At 40.2% G+C, this 12,361-nt stretch overlaps 1 protein-coding gene across 9 annotated transcripts in view; it reads left to right on the forward strand.

Moving 5' to 3' along the window:
- Positions 1 to 11,501, forward strand: part of map3k15 (mitogen-activated protein kinase kinase kinase 15) — a 44,082-nt gene extending 32,581 nt beyond the window's left edge. For 8 of the 9 annotated variants that reach the window (XM_077244891.1, XM_077244890.1, XM_077244887.1 and 5 more), the window contains 9 exons: positions 45 to 222; positions 2,001 to 2,175; positions 2,266 to 2,451; positions 4,561 to 4,666; positions 4,767 to 4,998; positions 5,861 to 5,976; positions 9,631 to 9,740; positions 9,877 to 9,953; positions 10,161 to 11,501. In XM_077244891.1, coding sequence (XP_077101006.1) covers positions 45 to 222; positions 2,001 to 2,175; positions 2,266 to 2,451; positions 4,561 to 4,666; positions 4,767 to 4,998; positions 5,861 to 5,976; positions 9,631 to 9,740; positions 9,877 to 9,953; positions 10,161 to 10,257 — 1,277 coding nt within the window. In that variant the 3' untranslated portion in view covers positions 10,258 to 11,501. Of the gene's footprint in view, positions 1 to 44; positions 223 to 2,000; positions 2,176 to 2,265; positions 2,452 to 4,560; positions 4,667 to 4,766; positions 4,999 to 5,860; positions 5,977 to 9,630; positions 9,741 to 9,876; positions 9,958 to 10,160 lie in introns of those variants that run through there. The other variant, XM_077244894.1, reaches the window with a different exon arrangement.
- Positions 11,502 to 12,361: the final 860 nt, after the last annotated feature.

Raw genomic sequence — 12,361 nt, forward strand, 5'->3', positions numbered from 1 at the left:
GTGGGTGTGTACGTGTAACCGTGTGTGTGTTTTACTCCATTTAGACTACATCCGCAGCGTTTCGTTACCAGTACAGCTACAGACGGAGGCCACGGGGAGCAGCAGCAGTGAACCGGGCTCCGTGTCTCCAGACTGCGACTCCAAACAAGACGTGTTTTTCGAGAAGAAAAAACGCTCTAGCTCCGAGAACCTCATCAAACCACCCAACTCAAACTTCCTCAGGTGAGCTCAGAAGAATCCTCGCCAGAGCACTAAGATGAATGCAGAGCCAAAAACCGGTCCAGACGAGTTTTGGTCATGCACTGGTCAGCGATAGCTGTAGTTGCTTAAGTGTGTATATGTATGAGATTATGTGAGCGTTGGATTAGCGTCTGGAATGTTAATGACGTGACTGTGTTTACGGAGCTTGAGTACCCGCGTCTGCTCCGGCTCTCAGCCCGACAGTAAATCAACTTCCTGGGCATGAGGCGCTGAGGCCTGTCCTGACAGCTAGTCGACTCCTTGGAAACGCTGTTTAATTAACACGGAGGAATGAGGAGACAGGTGTGCTGGGCCGCGGTTTCTGGGCAGGTGTATGTATGTATGTGTGTGTAATGAGATAATGCCTTTTACAACAGGCGCTCTCTGGTTGCTCATAAAATAATCCCATGAACACTTTACTGACCACTTCTTCACCTCGGTTTCAATGCACACACCCAATCACAGAGCTGTCACACATTAACCCCGTTTCCTCTTTCCTGAAATGAAATCACGTTTTTAATCACCACTCCAGATTTATTTATAGTTTGACTGCCACAGTTAACATTTACTTTTCAGATAAATTACATTCACAGGTAATTCATTGATATTTGAAAGCTCAAAAGGTATGAGATCACCTATGGACAAAAAACTGTTTGTAAAATGTAATAAACTTTCGGCTGCTGACTAGTGACACATTTTTTTTTCTGTCCTAAATTTAATACATTTTTATTTCATTTTTAATTTAATTCTATCTAATATATTTTTAATTACAAAATGTCCTTTTTACACTACTCACCAGAAGTAGTAGATCATCCGTGTACTTTTTACCTATTTTATGAGAACTGTGAATTTTCGGACATACATATCTCGTGCCTGGGGCTGATAAAATCATACCTGCGATTAAATCCACCATGCTGTATTTAAAGACTGTCTGCACTTGATGTCAATCGAGCACAACGTTATGAGATTGCTAGATAAGGACAAACTTGTCAGGGCTTTTGCAACACTCCGTCATTGGAAAGCCAACTTCTATCCGTATTCATGTTGTATTACTAATTCCTATTACCCCTTATCTAATCCCTGTTTTCTCATTTTTATTTCTTTGCTCTAAAAACCTAGGTTTTTGGTCATGGTTGTGATTTCGGCAGTGATTGGTCGTTATTGTGGTTCAAGAGATAGTGGTACATAAAATGCGTTTATAATTAGACTATCAAGTATAAAAATAAGAGATAATAAAGTAATTACAGTTGCATACATTTGTCTGTCTTTTTTTCTCATTGAGAATTTTTTTCTCATTCTCTTTGAAATCGGCCTCAGAATTGAAATGGCCGTCTCTGTATATGGTACTTGAAAGTACTTCTGAAAGTACTGTACCATTTATATGTCCAAAAACACTGTATTACCATAGTAGAATCAATGGTCAAGAACCATGGCATTTGTAAGTGTATATACACAACCATTCAGAAGTTTTTTGTTTTGTTTTTTGCTGTTCCTTTGAACATTTATTCAGTCACAGTTTCCACAAAAATATTAAGCAGTACAACTGTTTTCAACATTGATAATAAGAAGTGTTTCTTGAGCAGCAAATCAGCATATTAGAATGATCCAAAGGATCATGGGACACTGAAGACTGGAGTAATGATCCTGAAAATTCCGCTTTACCATCACAGGAATAAATTACATTTTAAAATGTTTTGAAGTAGTGGACTATTTGGATTAATATGTTCTCACTGAATCAGTGTTAAATGTGTGTGATTCAGTGTTCCAGATGAGAGTCCTACAGCAGAAGACCGCAGCTCTCCAGCTTCCTCCGAGAACAGCGACTCCGGCCTCTTCCTGCTGAAGAAAGACAGTGAGAGACGCGCCATACTCTACAAGGTCCTCAATGAGGACCAAGATAAAGTGACCTCCAACCTCATGGAGAACCACATTCAGGTGTGTATCCCTGCGTATTTGTCTGTGTGTGTGTTAGTGTGTGAATTGTCTGAATCATGCACTGATGATTATTGTGTCCTTGTCTTTTAGGGTCAGGAGGAGCTGAAGTTGTCGGTGGACCACATTAAACAGATCATCTGCATCTTACGGGACTTTATACGTTGCCCCGAGCGACGCGTCATGGCAACCACTATATCAAAACTCAAATTGGACCTGGACTTTGACAGCACGTCAATCAACCAGATCCAGCTTGTTCTGTTTGGTTTCCAGGATTCTGTGAGTGGATTGCAGTATAAATAGTATCTTTTTCTAATGCTGCTGCAGAACACAATCTCAGTGTCTTTCCCAGGCATGATACACAATTGATAAAATCCTATTTATCTCTCGGAAGATATGTTGTTGCTCTTGTTTTTGTTGCAATGTGCCACCAACAGAGGATTTTCAGTGTTCCATAATCGCACAGCTGTACATGGAACATATGATGTGTGATTTTTATCCACCTTGTTGTGGGACAAAAGACGTTTTTGAAAGAGATTTCTCTTTCTTCCTTCATCAAAGAGATTCTTCTTTTCTCTATAGTGATCAACATCTTGGAGAACATTTTGCCTCAAAAAGTAGATCAAATCTTCTAGTAAAGAAGGGGCTTTCGCGTCGGGTAATTCTAGGAACTAGCCGCCAGGGTGGTTCCCCTAGGAACATTTTCCTGGTTGCATTCGCACCGCCAGTAGGAACTCTAAAGTGACGTAAGCCGCGCTTGTTGTTGTGACTATTATTTTGACGGCGCTCGGCGCAGAGATCACCAGCCAGAGAATGAGCACACATCGCTCGCATCCTCCGTGTTCATTAGTTTACGATGTGTCTAAAAGTCCTGTCTGATACGTTATTAAATAGAACTGTTATACTTCTATATAGAAAGTAGACAGTAATGAAAAGTTATTAGCATATGCCGTGTGGTTGATGTCCAGTGTTGCTAGTTGAGCAGAATTACATAAGTAAATCATTTTTGGATTGGTGCCCTCAAAGTTGCGTTGTATTTTCTCCTCACCGTAAAGGTTAAGAGGCCCATTTATCACTGTTTTCCTTGTTAGTAGTGTTAGTTTCTGGAGTAAATAAATATATAGGCTATAATATGTGTGTTTACAGAGCTTTTTTTAAAAATGGCGGGTGTTGATGTTTCTCATCGTTCGGCCAATCAGCATACACTTAATTCACTGGTAGTTCCTACTCTGAAGTAGGAGCTAAATTAGTCCCTCCAAAAGGCGTTCCTAGAACTAAAATTGCTCCTAGTTCCTGCATGCGAACACGGCAAAATCCGGAAACTTCCGCCAATAGTTCTAGGAACTATGAAAAGGTTCCCTCGGTGCGAAAGCCCCTTATGTTAGAACCTTGTTAGTGCCTCATTTTTGTCTTGCCTCAGTGTCTCCCTCCTATGTTTGGATTGAGTTTGATGGCATTAAAGGGATAGTTCACCCAAAAATGAAAATTCTGTCAGTAATTACTCACACTCATGCTCTTCCAACCTCGCAAGACTTTCGTTCATCTTCGGAACAGAAATTAAGATATTTTTGATGAAATCTGAGACCTGTCTTACTCCCTCATAGGCTGCTAGGTAATTGCATCTGCCGGTCCAGAAAGTTAGTAAAGTCATCGTTAAAATAGTCCAAGTGACTACAGTGGCTCAACCTGAAGTTTATCTAGCGACGAGAATACTTTTTGTGCGCAAAAAAAACTAAACTAATGACTTCAATTATTAATAAAGGCCTCTGACGTGAGTTCATGAGAGCGCCACGACACATGCGCGATATTTGATGCCGATATCTGTATTCTGTTTCGAATAAGTAAGGTTGGTTAAAAAAATTCAAGTCTTCATCTACACCGAAATCTGCGGACATATTTACGAAGACAGTTTTATGTACAGTGCTCATCTTCCTCTGCTTGTAAAAAGACAATGTAGCGCTTCCGGCTATGTCAGGACGTCATCATCTCAGTTCTCGCACATGCGTCGTGGCGCTCTCATGAACTCACGTCAGAAGCCCGCATGGAAGAAAATGAATAATTGAATAAAGTCGTTATTTTGGGAGTTTTTGCGCACAAAAAGTATTCTCGTCGCTTGAAAACCTGAAGGTTGAGCCATTGTAGACACTTGGACTATTTTAATGATGTCTTTACTAACTTTCTGGACCGGCAGATGCAATTACCTAGCAGCCTATGAAGGAGTGAGACAGCTCTCAGATTTCATCAAAAATATCTTAATTTGTGTTCCGAAGATGAACTAAAGTCTTACGGGGTTGGAACAACATGAGGGTGAGTAATTACTGACAGAATTTTAATTTTTGCGTGAACTAACCCTTTAATATCCATCTTTCCTCACTGTTTGTGTCTCAGGTGAATAAAGTGTTGAGGAACCACCACATTAAACCACACTGGATGTTTGCCATGGACAACATCATCAGACGGGCTGTGCAGGCAGCTGTTACGATTTTAATTCCAGGTGTGTGAGTGAGAGGCAAGGAAAAACAAGGAAAACCAGGGGACTGAGACCTTTTTCAACAGTCTCTCTCTCTCTCTCTCTCTCTCTCTCTCTCTTCTAGAGCTGCAGACACATTTCGGGCCTGCATCGGAAAGTGAGGGCGCAGATAAAGACGCGGATGAAGTAGATGAAGAGGATGATGGGGATTTTGGATCAGTGGCACGTACGACGCAGGAAGATCAAGCCCTCACGTCTGGAGTAAGCACCCTGAGTTCAGTCATATCCCATGAGGCTCAGCGGCCTCAGCACCCGCTGGGAGCCCAGCTCGGACGCCTCAAACAGGAGACTAGCAGGTACACACCGCAGTTCCTTCATAAAACACTCAATATCATTCTAATGAAGGTAGTTAAATGTAGAAATAAATTTTTGACATCCGTTCGAATGCGAGTGGATTGAAAAACAAAACTCAAAACTAAAATAAAAAACTACTCATAAAAAAAATTCTTGGGCATGTTTATTTTACTTCAAATACCTTGCCATTTAAAGGTTTCGGCTCAGTAAGATTTTTTCTTTCTTTGTTAAATAAATCTTTAAATAAAATTTAAAGACATCTCTTTAGCTGACAAAGGCTGCTTTCATTTGATTAAAAATACAGTAAAAACAGTAATATTGTGAAATATTGTTATAATTTAATAAAGAATAAAAAAAATATTATTTGATGATAAGAAAGTTCAAAAGACCACCATTTATTTGAAATAGAAATCTTTCGTAAAATGTAAATACATTACTGTCACTTTTGATCACGCCAATGCATCCTTGAATAAAAGTTTTAATTTCTTTAAAAATAGAAAATCTTGACCCCAGACTTTTGAATGGTTATGTATTTTATATATTCCAAAATATACTTTGAGTATGTTACCAAAAAATTCCACTATTATTGACAATTTAATTATTTACTTGTTTTTATTCATATTTGTGAAAAACACTTATAGATCTTGTTCCTTGCATTTGATACAAAATAAGACTCTCCCGTTTTACTTTTGAGTGTAGAGCTTGATGGTTTTATGTTGTTTTTAAAGTGTTCTGTGTGCTGACATTTTCTGTTGTATTTAGTTGGTGAAATGTGATCTTTGAAGACTACAATTTGTTCATAATAAAGACTATAGCTTGAATAGTTTGAGAGACTGTATTTAAATGCTATGTCTCCCTCTGCAGGCTGCTTGAAGAACTGGTACAGAAAGAGAGGGAGTATCAGCAGGTACTGAGACAAACTCTCCAACAGCGGGTTCACGACATCGAGCTTATCAGGATCAGACAGCAGTCTGCTGCAGGTTAGTTTTGTAACCAAATCACACACACACTTATTGATTTAGATTTGCTTATTATGCCTCTGTCTTTATTTACACTGAAATCATACATAGGCCTGTACGCTGCGATTATAGAGAAAGTGTTCAACTCACCACTATCTGATTTCCCGTGTCCCATTCTGACCTCTGGAATTGTTTACAACCAGTTTATAGAACAAAGCAAATACAAGTTCTGTTAAAAAAACTTGCAAGTCGCCATGCTGTCTGCTGCCAACAATGCCAACCTCCTAAATATCACAGAACCCAACAGTGTTGTGCAGTGGTTTTCTGAAATGAGGAGGCAAAGTCCTCAAAGTCATTTTAATGTTTGTTTGTTTTTTAATAAATTTATGTCTTAGTTACACTTAATGTTGATATATTTTTTGACACCTAGTTAAATAAACATTAGCTACTTTACATAACATCAAAAAAAATGTATATATATATATATATATGTTTACATTTAGTGTAATTAATGTTCCATTTATTAAAACCAAGAATAAATATTTGTACACATTTTTACTTTTTAATTATTATTTTTTTTACAAAAATAATAAAGGCAGTAACAATTTAAACAATATATTTTTCTAGTGAACTGATGTTCAGCTGTTTTTTTAATAGTCAACTTATTTTTATCAGTCATCAAGCTCTGTAAACACTGATCACAGCCACAAAGATGTACCTTTAATTTCACCAAGCAAAATGCTGTTCAAGTTTGATTTTGATGTGACATAAAGCGGTAATATCTAATACCCCTTTTCCATCAACAAGAACCAGGTGCTGGTTCAGAGCTAGAGCTAGTGCCGGTTCGGAGTTGGTTCAACTGACGAGCTTTCAAAGAACCTGGTTTGCCTTTCCACGGGCTAGAGAGCCATCACAGAGCCAGATCTTACGTCACTGTATACATCTCATGTTGCCCAGCAACGCTAGCGCGGCACACACAAACACACCAGGCTTGTTCGAGATGGTTCGGCACTGTGAATCTCGAACTGCGAGAGCGATCCAAAAGCCGAAGGAGTCGTATGCTCTCCAAACACTCCCGCAGCTCCGATCAGTCCATGCTGCTCCGATGCATCTCGAACAAGCCTTCCATCAACAATGGCGGTCGTTGGGTTACTATTTATGCTCATGGCTTTGCAAACCTACATCGGTATCCAAACACGGCGAATCCAGCACGTTCGTGCAGCTCGCCGTAACTTGCATTAACGGAGATTACGATCGAGCTGCAATTAGCACGATTAGCTGCTATTTAAAAAATGGCGGTCACAAGTTTCTGTTTGTCTTGTTGGTCTGGGTAACCCCGCCCCCAGCCGCTGACGTAAGCTGTTCTTACTTCATTACCCCTTTTCCACCAACAAGAACCAGGTGCTGGTTCAGAGCTAGAGCTAGTGCCGGTTCGGAGTTATTTCAACTGACGAGCTTTCAAAGAACCGGTTTGCCTTTACACAGGCTAGAGAACCATCACAGAGCCAGATCTTACGTCACTGTATACATCTCATGTTGCCCAGCAACGCTAGCGCGGCACACACAAACACACCAGGCTTCTTCGAGATGGTTCGACACTGTGAATCTCGAACTGGGAGAGCGATCCAAAAGCAGAAGGAGTCGTATGCTCTCCAAACACTCCCGCAGCTCCGATCAGTCAATGCCGCTCCGATGCATCTCGAACAAGCCTTCTATCAACAATGGCGGTCGTTGCATTACTATTTATGCTCATGGCTTTGAAAACCTACATCGGTATCCAAACACGGCGAATCCAGCACGTTCGTGCAGCTCGCCGTAACTTGCATTAATGGAGATTACAATCGAGCTGCTATCACGATTAGCTGCTATTTAAAAAATGGCGGTCACAAGTTTCTGTTTGTCTTGTTGGTCACGGTAACCCCGCCCCCAGCCGCTGACGTAAGCGGTTCCGCCTTCTAGACCAGCAATGATTTGGTGCTAGTTAAGAACCACTTTTACTGGTTCGGAGCTGGTGCTTTGGTGGTCGAAAAACAAATGGCGCTTTTCCATTACCAGTACCAGCTCGACTCGACTCGACTCGCCTTGGCTCGCCTCGACTCGGCTCGCTTTTCGTTCCGTTTTCCATTGCAGAAAGTATCGCCACAAATAGTACCCGGTCGTCATAGCGACGCCTTTCGTTCCTCGTTGCCCCATCAAGCTCTCGCTGGATCCTCTCTAGTTCGGCAACCAAACAAAGGAATGTCTGCACCTCCTCGTTTGACCACGGCGTATTCTTCCGAGTTGCCATAATAATAGTAGTAAGTTTAGTAACTATCTCTGGCTAAACTATTTAAAAAAGGCGGGGTTATTCTGGATACTCCATCTGGCGCGTGCAATGATGACGCATTGAATAGTGACGATTCTCTCTGACCAATCAGCAGTCGGCATTGTTTTCACGTCACATTTTAGTATCGCCTTAGCTCGCCTCAGCTCGCTTAGAACCTCGCCGGAGGTGGTACGAAAAAAAGTACCCGAAAGCAGGTACAGGTACAACTTTTACACAGTGGAAAACCAAACAAAGGCGAGTCGAGTCGAGTCGAGCCGAGCCAAGGCGAGCTGGTACTGTGTAGTGGAAAAGCGCCAAAAGAACCAATTTGAAACTAGGCTCTGGCTCCGAACCAGCACCAGCTCTGCCTTGGTGGAAAAGGGGTACTAGACCAGCAATGATTTGGTGCTACTTAAGAACCACTTTTACTGGTTCGGAGCTGGTGCTTTGGTGGTCGAAAAAACAAAGAACCAGCACCAGCTCTGCCTTGGTGGAAAAGGGGTATAAGTGGCTGAGTTGTTTACTTACTTTTGAATTATTCTTACCATTAATACCTTTAATTCTGTCAGGACCACTATCGTCATACACGATTGACAATTAGCATATAGTTTGGATTGGCGGTACGGTTCTGTTCTGAGTGAGAACTCCCTGCGCATCCATGCAGTCTAGCATGAATAAGAGCAGGGAGAGCAGCAATAAACCCCCTTAGGGTAAACAGAACAGAACCAACATGAATGTATTGCAGATATCATTAATTCAAGATTTTAAAGTACAAATGATTCGAGAATTTATTCTGATTCAAGGGGAATCAGAATGCCAAATCCTGACTGACGAGAGGAGGAGCTGGGGAGGGAGGAGGGTAATTAGCTCCTGAGAAACGTGATCGCTGCTGATAATACTGAAGGAGCTTATGTATGTATACTGTGATAGGCGTCGTATTCCTATAGGTAGAAATGGATCAGCTGAGAGTCAGCTGGCTGATGAGAGCTTGACTAACGTGACCTGCCAGAACTGACGCTACGCTTGATTTCAGACTGATTAGCGCACGAAAACAAAATATGGGATTTATCGGACTAACCGATTATAGCCAATCATAGAGAGACGCGTTGTCCCGTAGTAACTTTACCTGCTGGTGTCCCTTTTGGACAGTGATTTATACACTTCTTAATTATTTATTAGTCATATTCTGTCATATTTGCACTGTTTTATTTTTGTAATACAGATTATTTTCTCATCCAATTACTTTGAGGAGGCAATGCCTTTTGAGTGCTCTGCATAGTCTTGCTACTCTGTGAGCCTTAAAATGCTGTCTAAAAGGATCTTAGCATCTGTGCTTAAATATTCCTTCATCTTTTCTTTGTCCTCACCAGAGACGCCCTCCACCCCCTCTATATTTCACGTTGCTGCACAGCCCGAGCCTGACAAAAAGCTCACTGACTGGCTGAAAGAGCAGGGTGCTGACTCCGAAACCATAGATAAGGTGAAAACATACTAAATACTGAATCACACTATGTGAATAGTGTATTTCCCACGATATAAACATGATGACTCACTGTTTAAGCTTTCAGTGATAAACGAACAGAAGATTCATGCCAAGTGCTTTTGGTTTCTGACAGTTTGTTGTAGAAGATTATACACTCAATGACATTCTCAGCGATGTGACTAAAGAAGACCTTCGCTGCCTCAGGCTTAGGTGAGGGCATTATTTTTTTAATGTTTAATTGAGTGATTGATTGTGTATACTATTATTTGCATAAAATGACCTCAATTATTTGATCACGTAAGCCACATTTAAAATGCAATAAATATAATAAGGTCGCTGCACTTTATTTTACAGTGCGTGCACTAACCTAAACTATTGCAGTAGATAATTGCATTTTTTTTTTTGTGCATACTATAGGGGTGGAGTGCTGTGTCGTGTCTGGAAAGCCATTCAGAGACATCGAAATAAAGGGCATAGAAAGGTCAATAATGATGAGGGAAATTCAGAAGGATGAAAGCAGCAGGAAGTTGCTGATACTGAACACCTGAGCCAGCACAATGCATCCTCACACACATCCCTATAATGAGAGACTTGTAATTATGTCATGCTCTCTCCTGGTTGGACATGTTTACTTGTCTTTCAGCTATGACCTAATGTTTTTGTGGTTTTTTGTTTGCTTTAAGCCTCTCCAAGATTTACATCTAATTTCCATTGAATTTCAATAGGAAAACCCATGCGGATGAAACGGCTCAATCTAGGAAAGATCGTACTTTCCGCTTTTTACAGAGAGGTGTTGCCTGTAAAGGAATGGCGCTCTCCAAGTGACTTGGGACTGGGCCTAGAATGCAAGAGGAGAAAGTGATACCTACTTAATGTAGGACTTCAGATCATGCCATTTTAAATGATAGAAAGTCTATATAGGTTACTGTTTGTTTCAGCCTTAAAACTCTGGTAAATGTGTGGAGTTCATTCTAAAATATTACGTGACATACTTTTTTGAGGGACTGTATGGACAAAATGACCACAGACTTCTCGGACCAGGGCTAAGGAGCTTCTTTTAGATGTATTATAGTAAGTTTGGATGTAATTACCCCAGTACGTAGATAAATACTTAAACGTAAACTCATAATATTCAGTTGCAGCTTTATAAACTATGGAACTATGTTACTACCTGTACTTCAACCGTCGCACAACTTTCATTTTTTATAAAAGTATGTGCAAGACCAGTCTTGCAGAAAACAAAACCTTTGGCCTACTTAAACCGCAATTAACGTTCCACAAACATGTATCCAATTTCTTTTGAACGATGAGACCTGTTGTTTCAGTAGTTCTCTTATTCAGGTTCATTCCGCCTTAATGTAGTGATACAGAGCTGAACACCATGACCTGAAAATGCAATGACTCAAAGCGCCAAAAATGTTTGTCTTGGATTCACAGATTATTATGTTTGACTTGATTGTTCATCTTTTGTTTTATATCTCAGCTGTCGTGTTGCAATGTTAATGCACCGCATATGTTGATCTGTTGTGTGGGAACGGTAGTGCTTGAGCACCAATGTTCCGTCTCAGCTATTTAAAATATTTCTCTACTTTGTGCGCTGAAAGTGATGTGATGATGGACGATGCCTTTCTCTGACTTTTCAAAATGATTTGTAAACTGGATATTCAGGCTGTGTCTGAGATAAAATGACGAATTACTTCTCTGATTGCCAAACTCATCAGGTGAATAAAGTTCAGAGATGCAACTGGGTTACTAAAATGTCTGCACACAGCAAATTGTTTTTCCATTAAATGTAACATGAAAGTTATTAGAATAAGCAAGTCATTTGACTGGTTAAAATATTTGCCATAGTTTGGAAACTAAGCTATGGAAAATGTTGCAATCACTGGGAACATTCTTAAGGTAGAAAGACATGCATTTAAAATCATAAAATGTTAAATCATTTTTTTTAAAGTTAAATGAAAAGTTTGATTTTATTAGGAACAAAAACATTGTTATTGTAAAATTTCCTGTTCTGGATCATGTAAATTTAAGAAAAGTGGCAGGTATCCCGTAGTGGTGTTTTTTTATCTCAGTGACACAAATACACTTTTGCATAATTTTGCATATATTCATCCTCAACTGCTCTCTGGAAACATGTAATGTTTTGGAAAATGAATCAAATTTGAAAGTCCTTGGATGATCTGTTTTTCAGTTCTCAGTCTAAATGTCAGATGCTAAATATAAAACTATAATCGTTAGCATCACAACCATTCATTGGCACTAGATTAGACAACAAATTTAGGGTGCTTTCAAACTGGCAGTTCAGTTCGGAACAGTGCACGGTTTGCATGAAAAATCGGTAATGTGAACGCTGTTACCTTGGTGCGCACTGGGGTACAGAACCCGAGACTACCTGGAGGAGGTGGTCTGAGTTCGTTTGCTCCCGAACCGTGCTGCGGTTAGCGTGAATGTGAAAGCAACACTCGGGTGCGCACTTGTTCAGGAAGTAAAGTAGGCTATACTGGGCATGCGTTTTAGCCGATTATGATGTATATAGTTAAATAAAACACACGTAAGGGATGAAGATTTACCTTGGATACCATACACATAAAAAATACGAAATTTAGCAATAACAA

Source organism: Siphateles boraxobius, unplaced genomic scaffold (genome assembly GCF_051911475.1).
Source record: "Siphateles boraxobius isolate OS27281-9 unplaced genomic scaffold, OSU_SipBor_1 26, whole genome shotgun sequence".
Taxonomy (NCBI): Eukaryota; Metazoa; Chordata; class Actinopteri; order Cypriniformes; family Leuciscidae; genus Siphateles; species Siphateles boraxobius.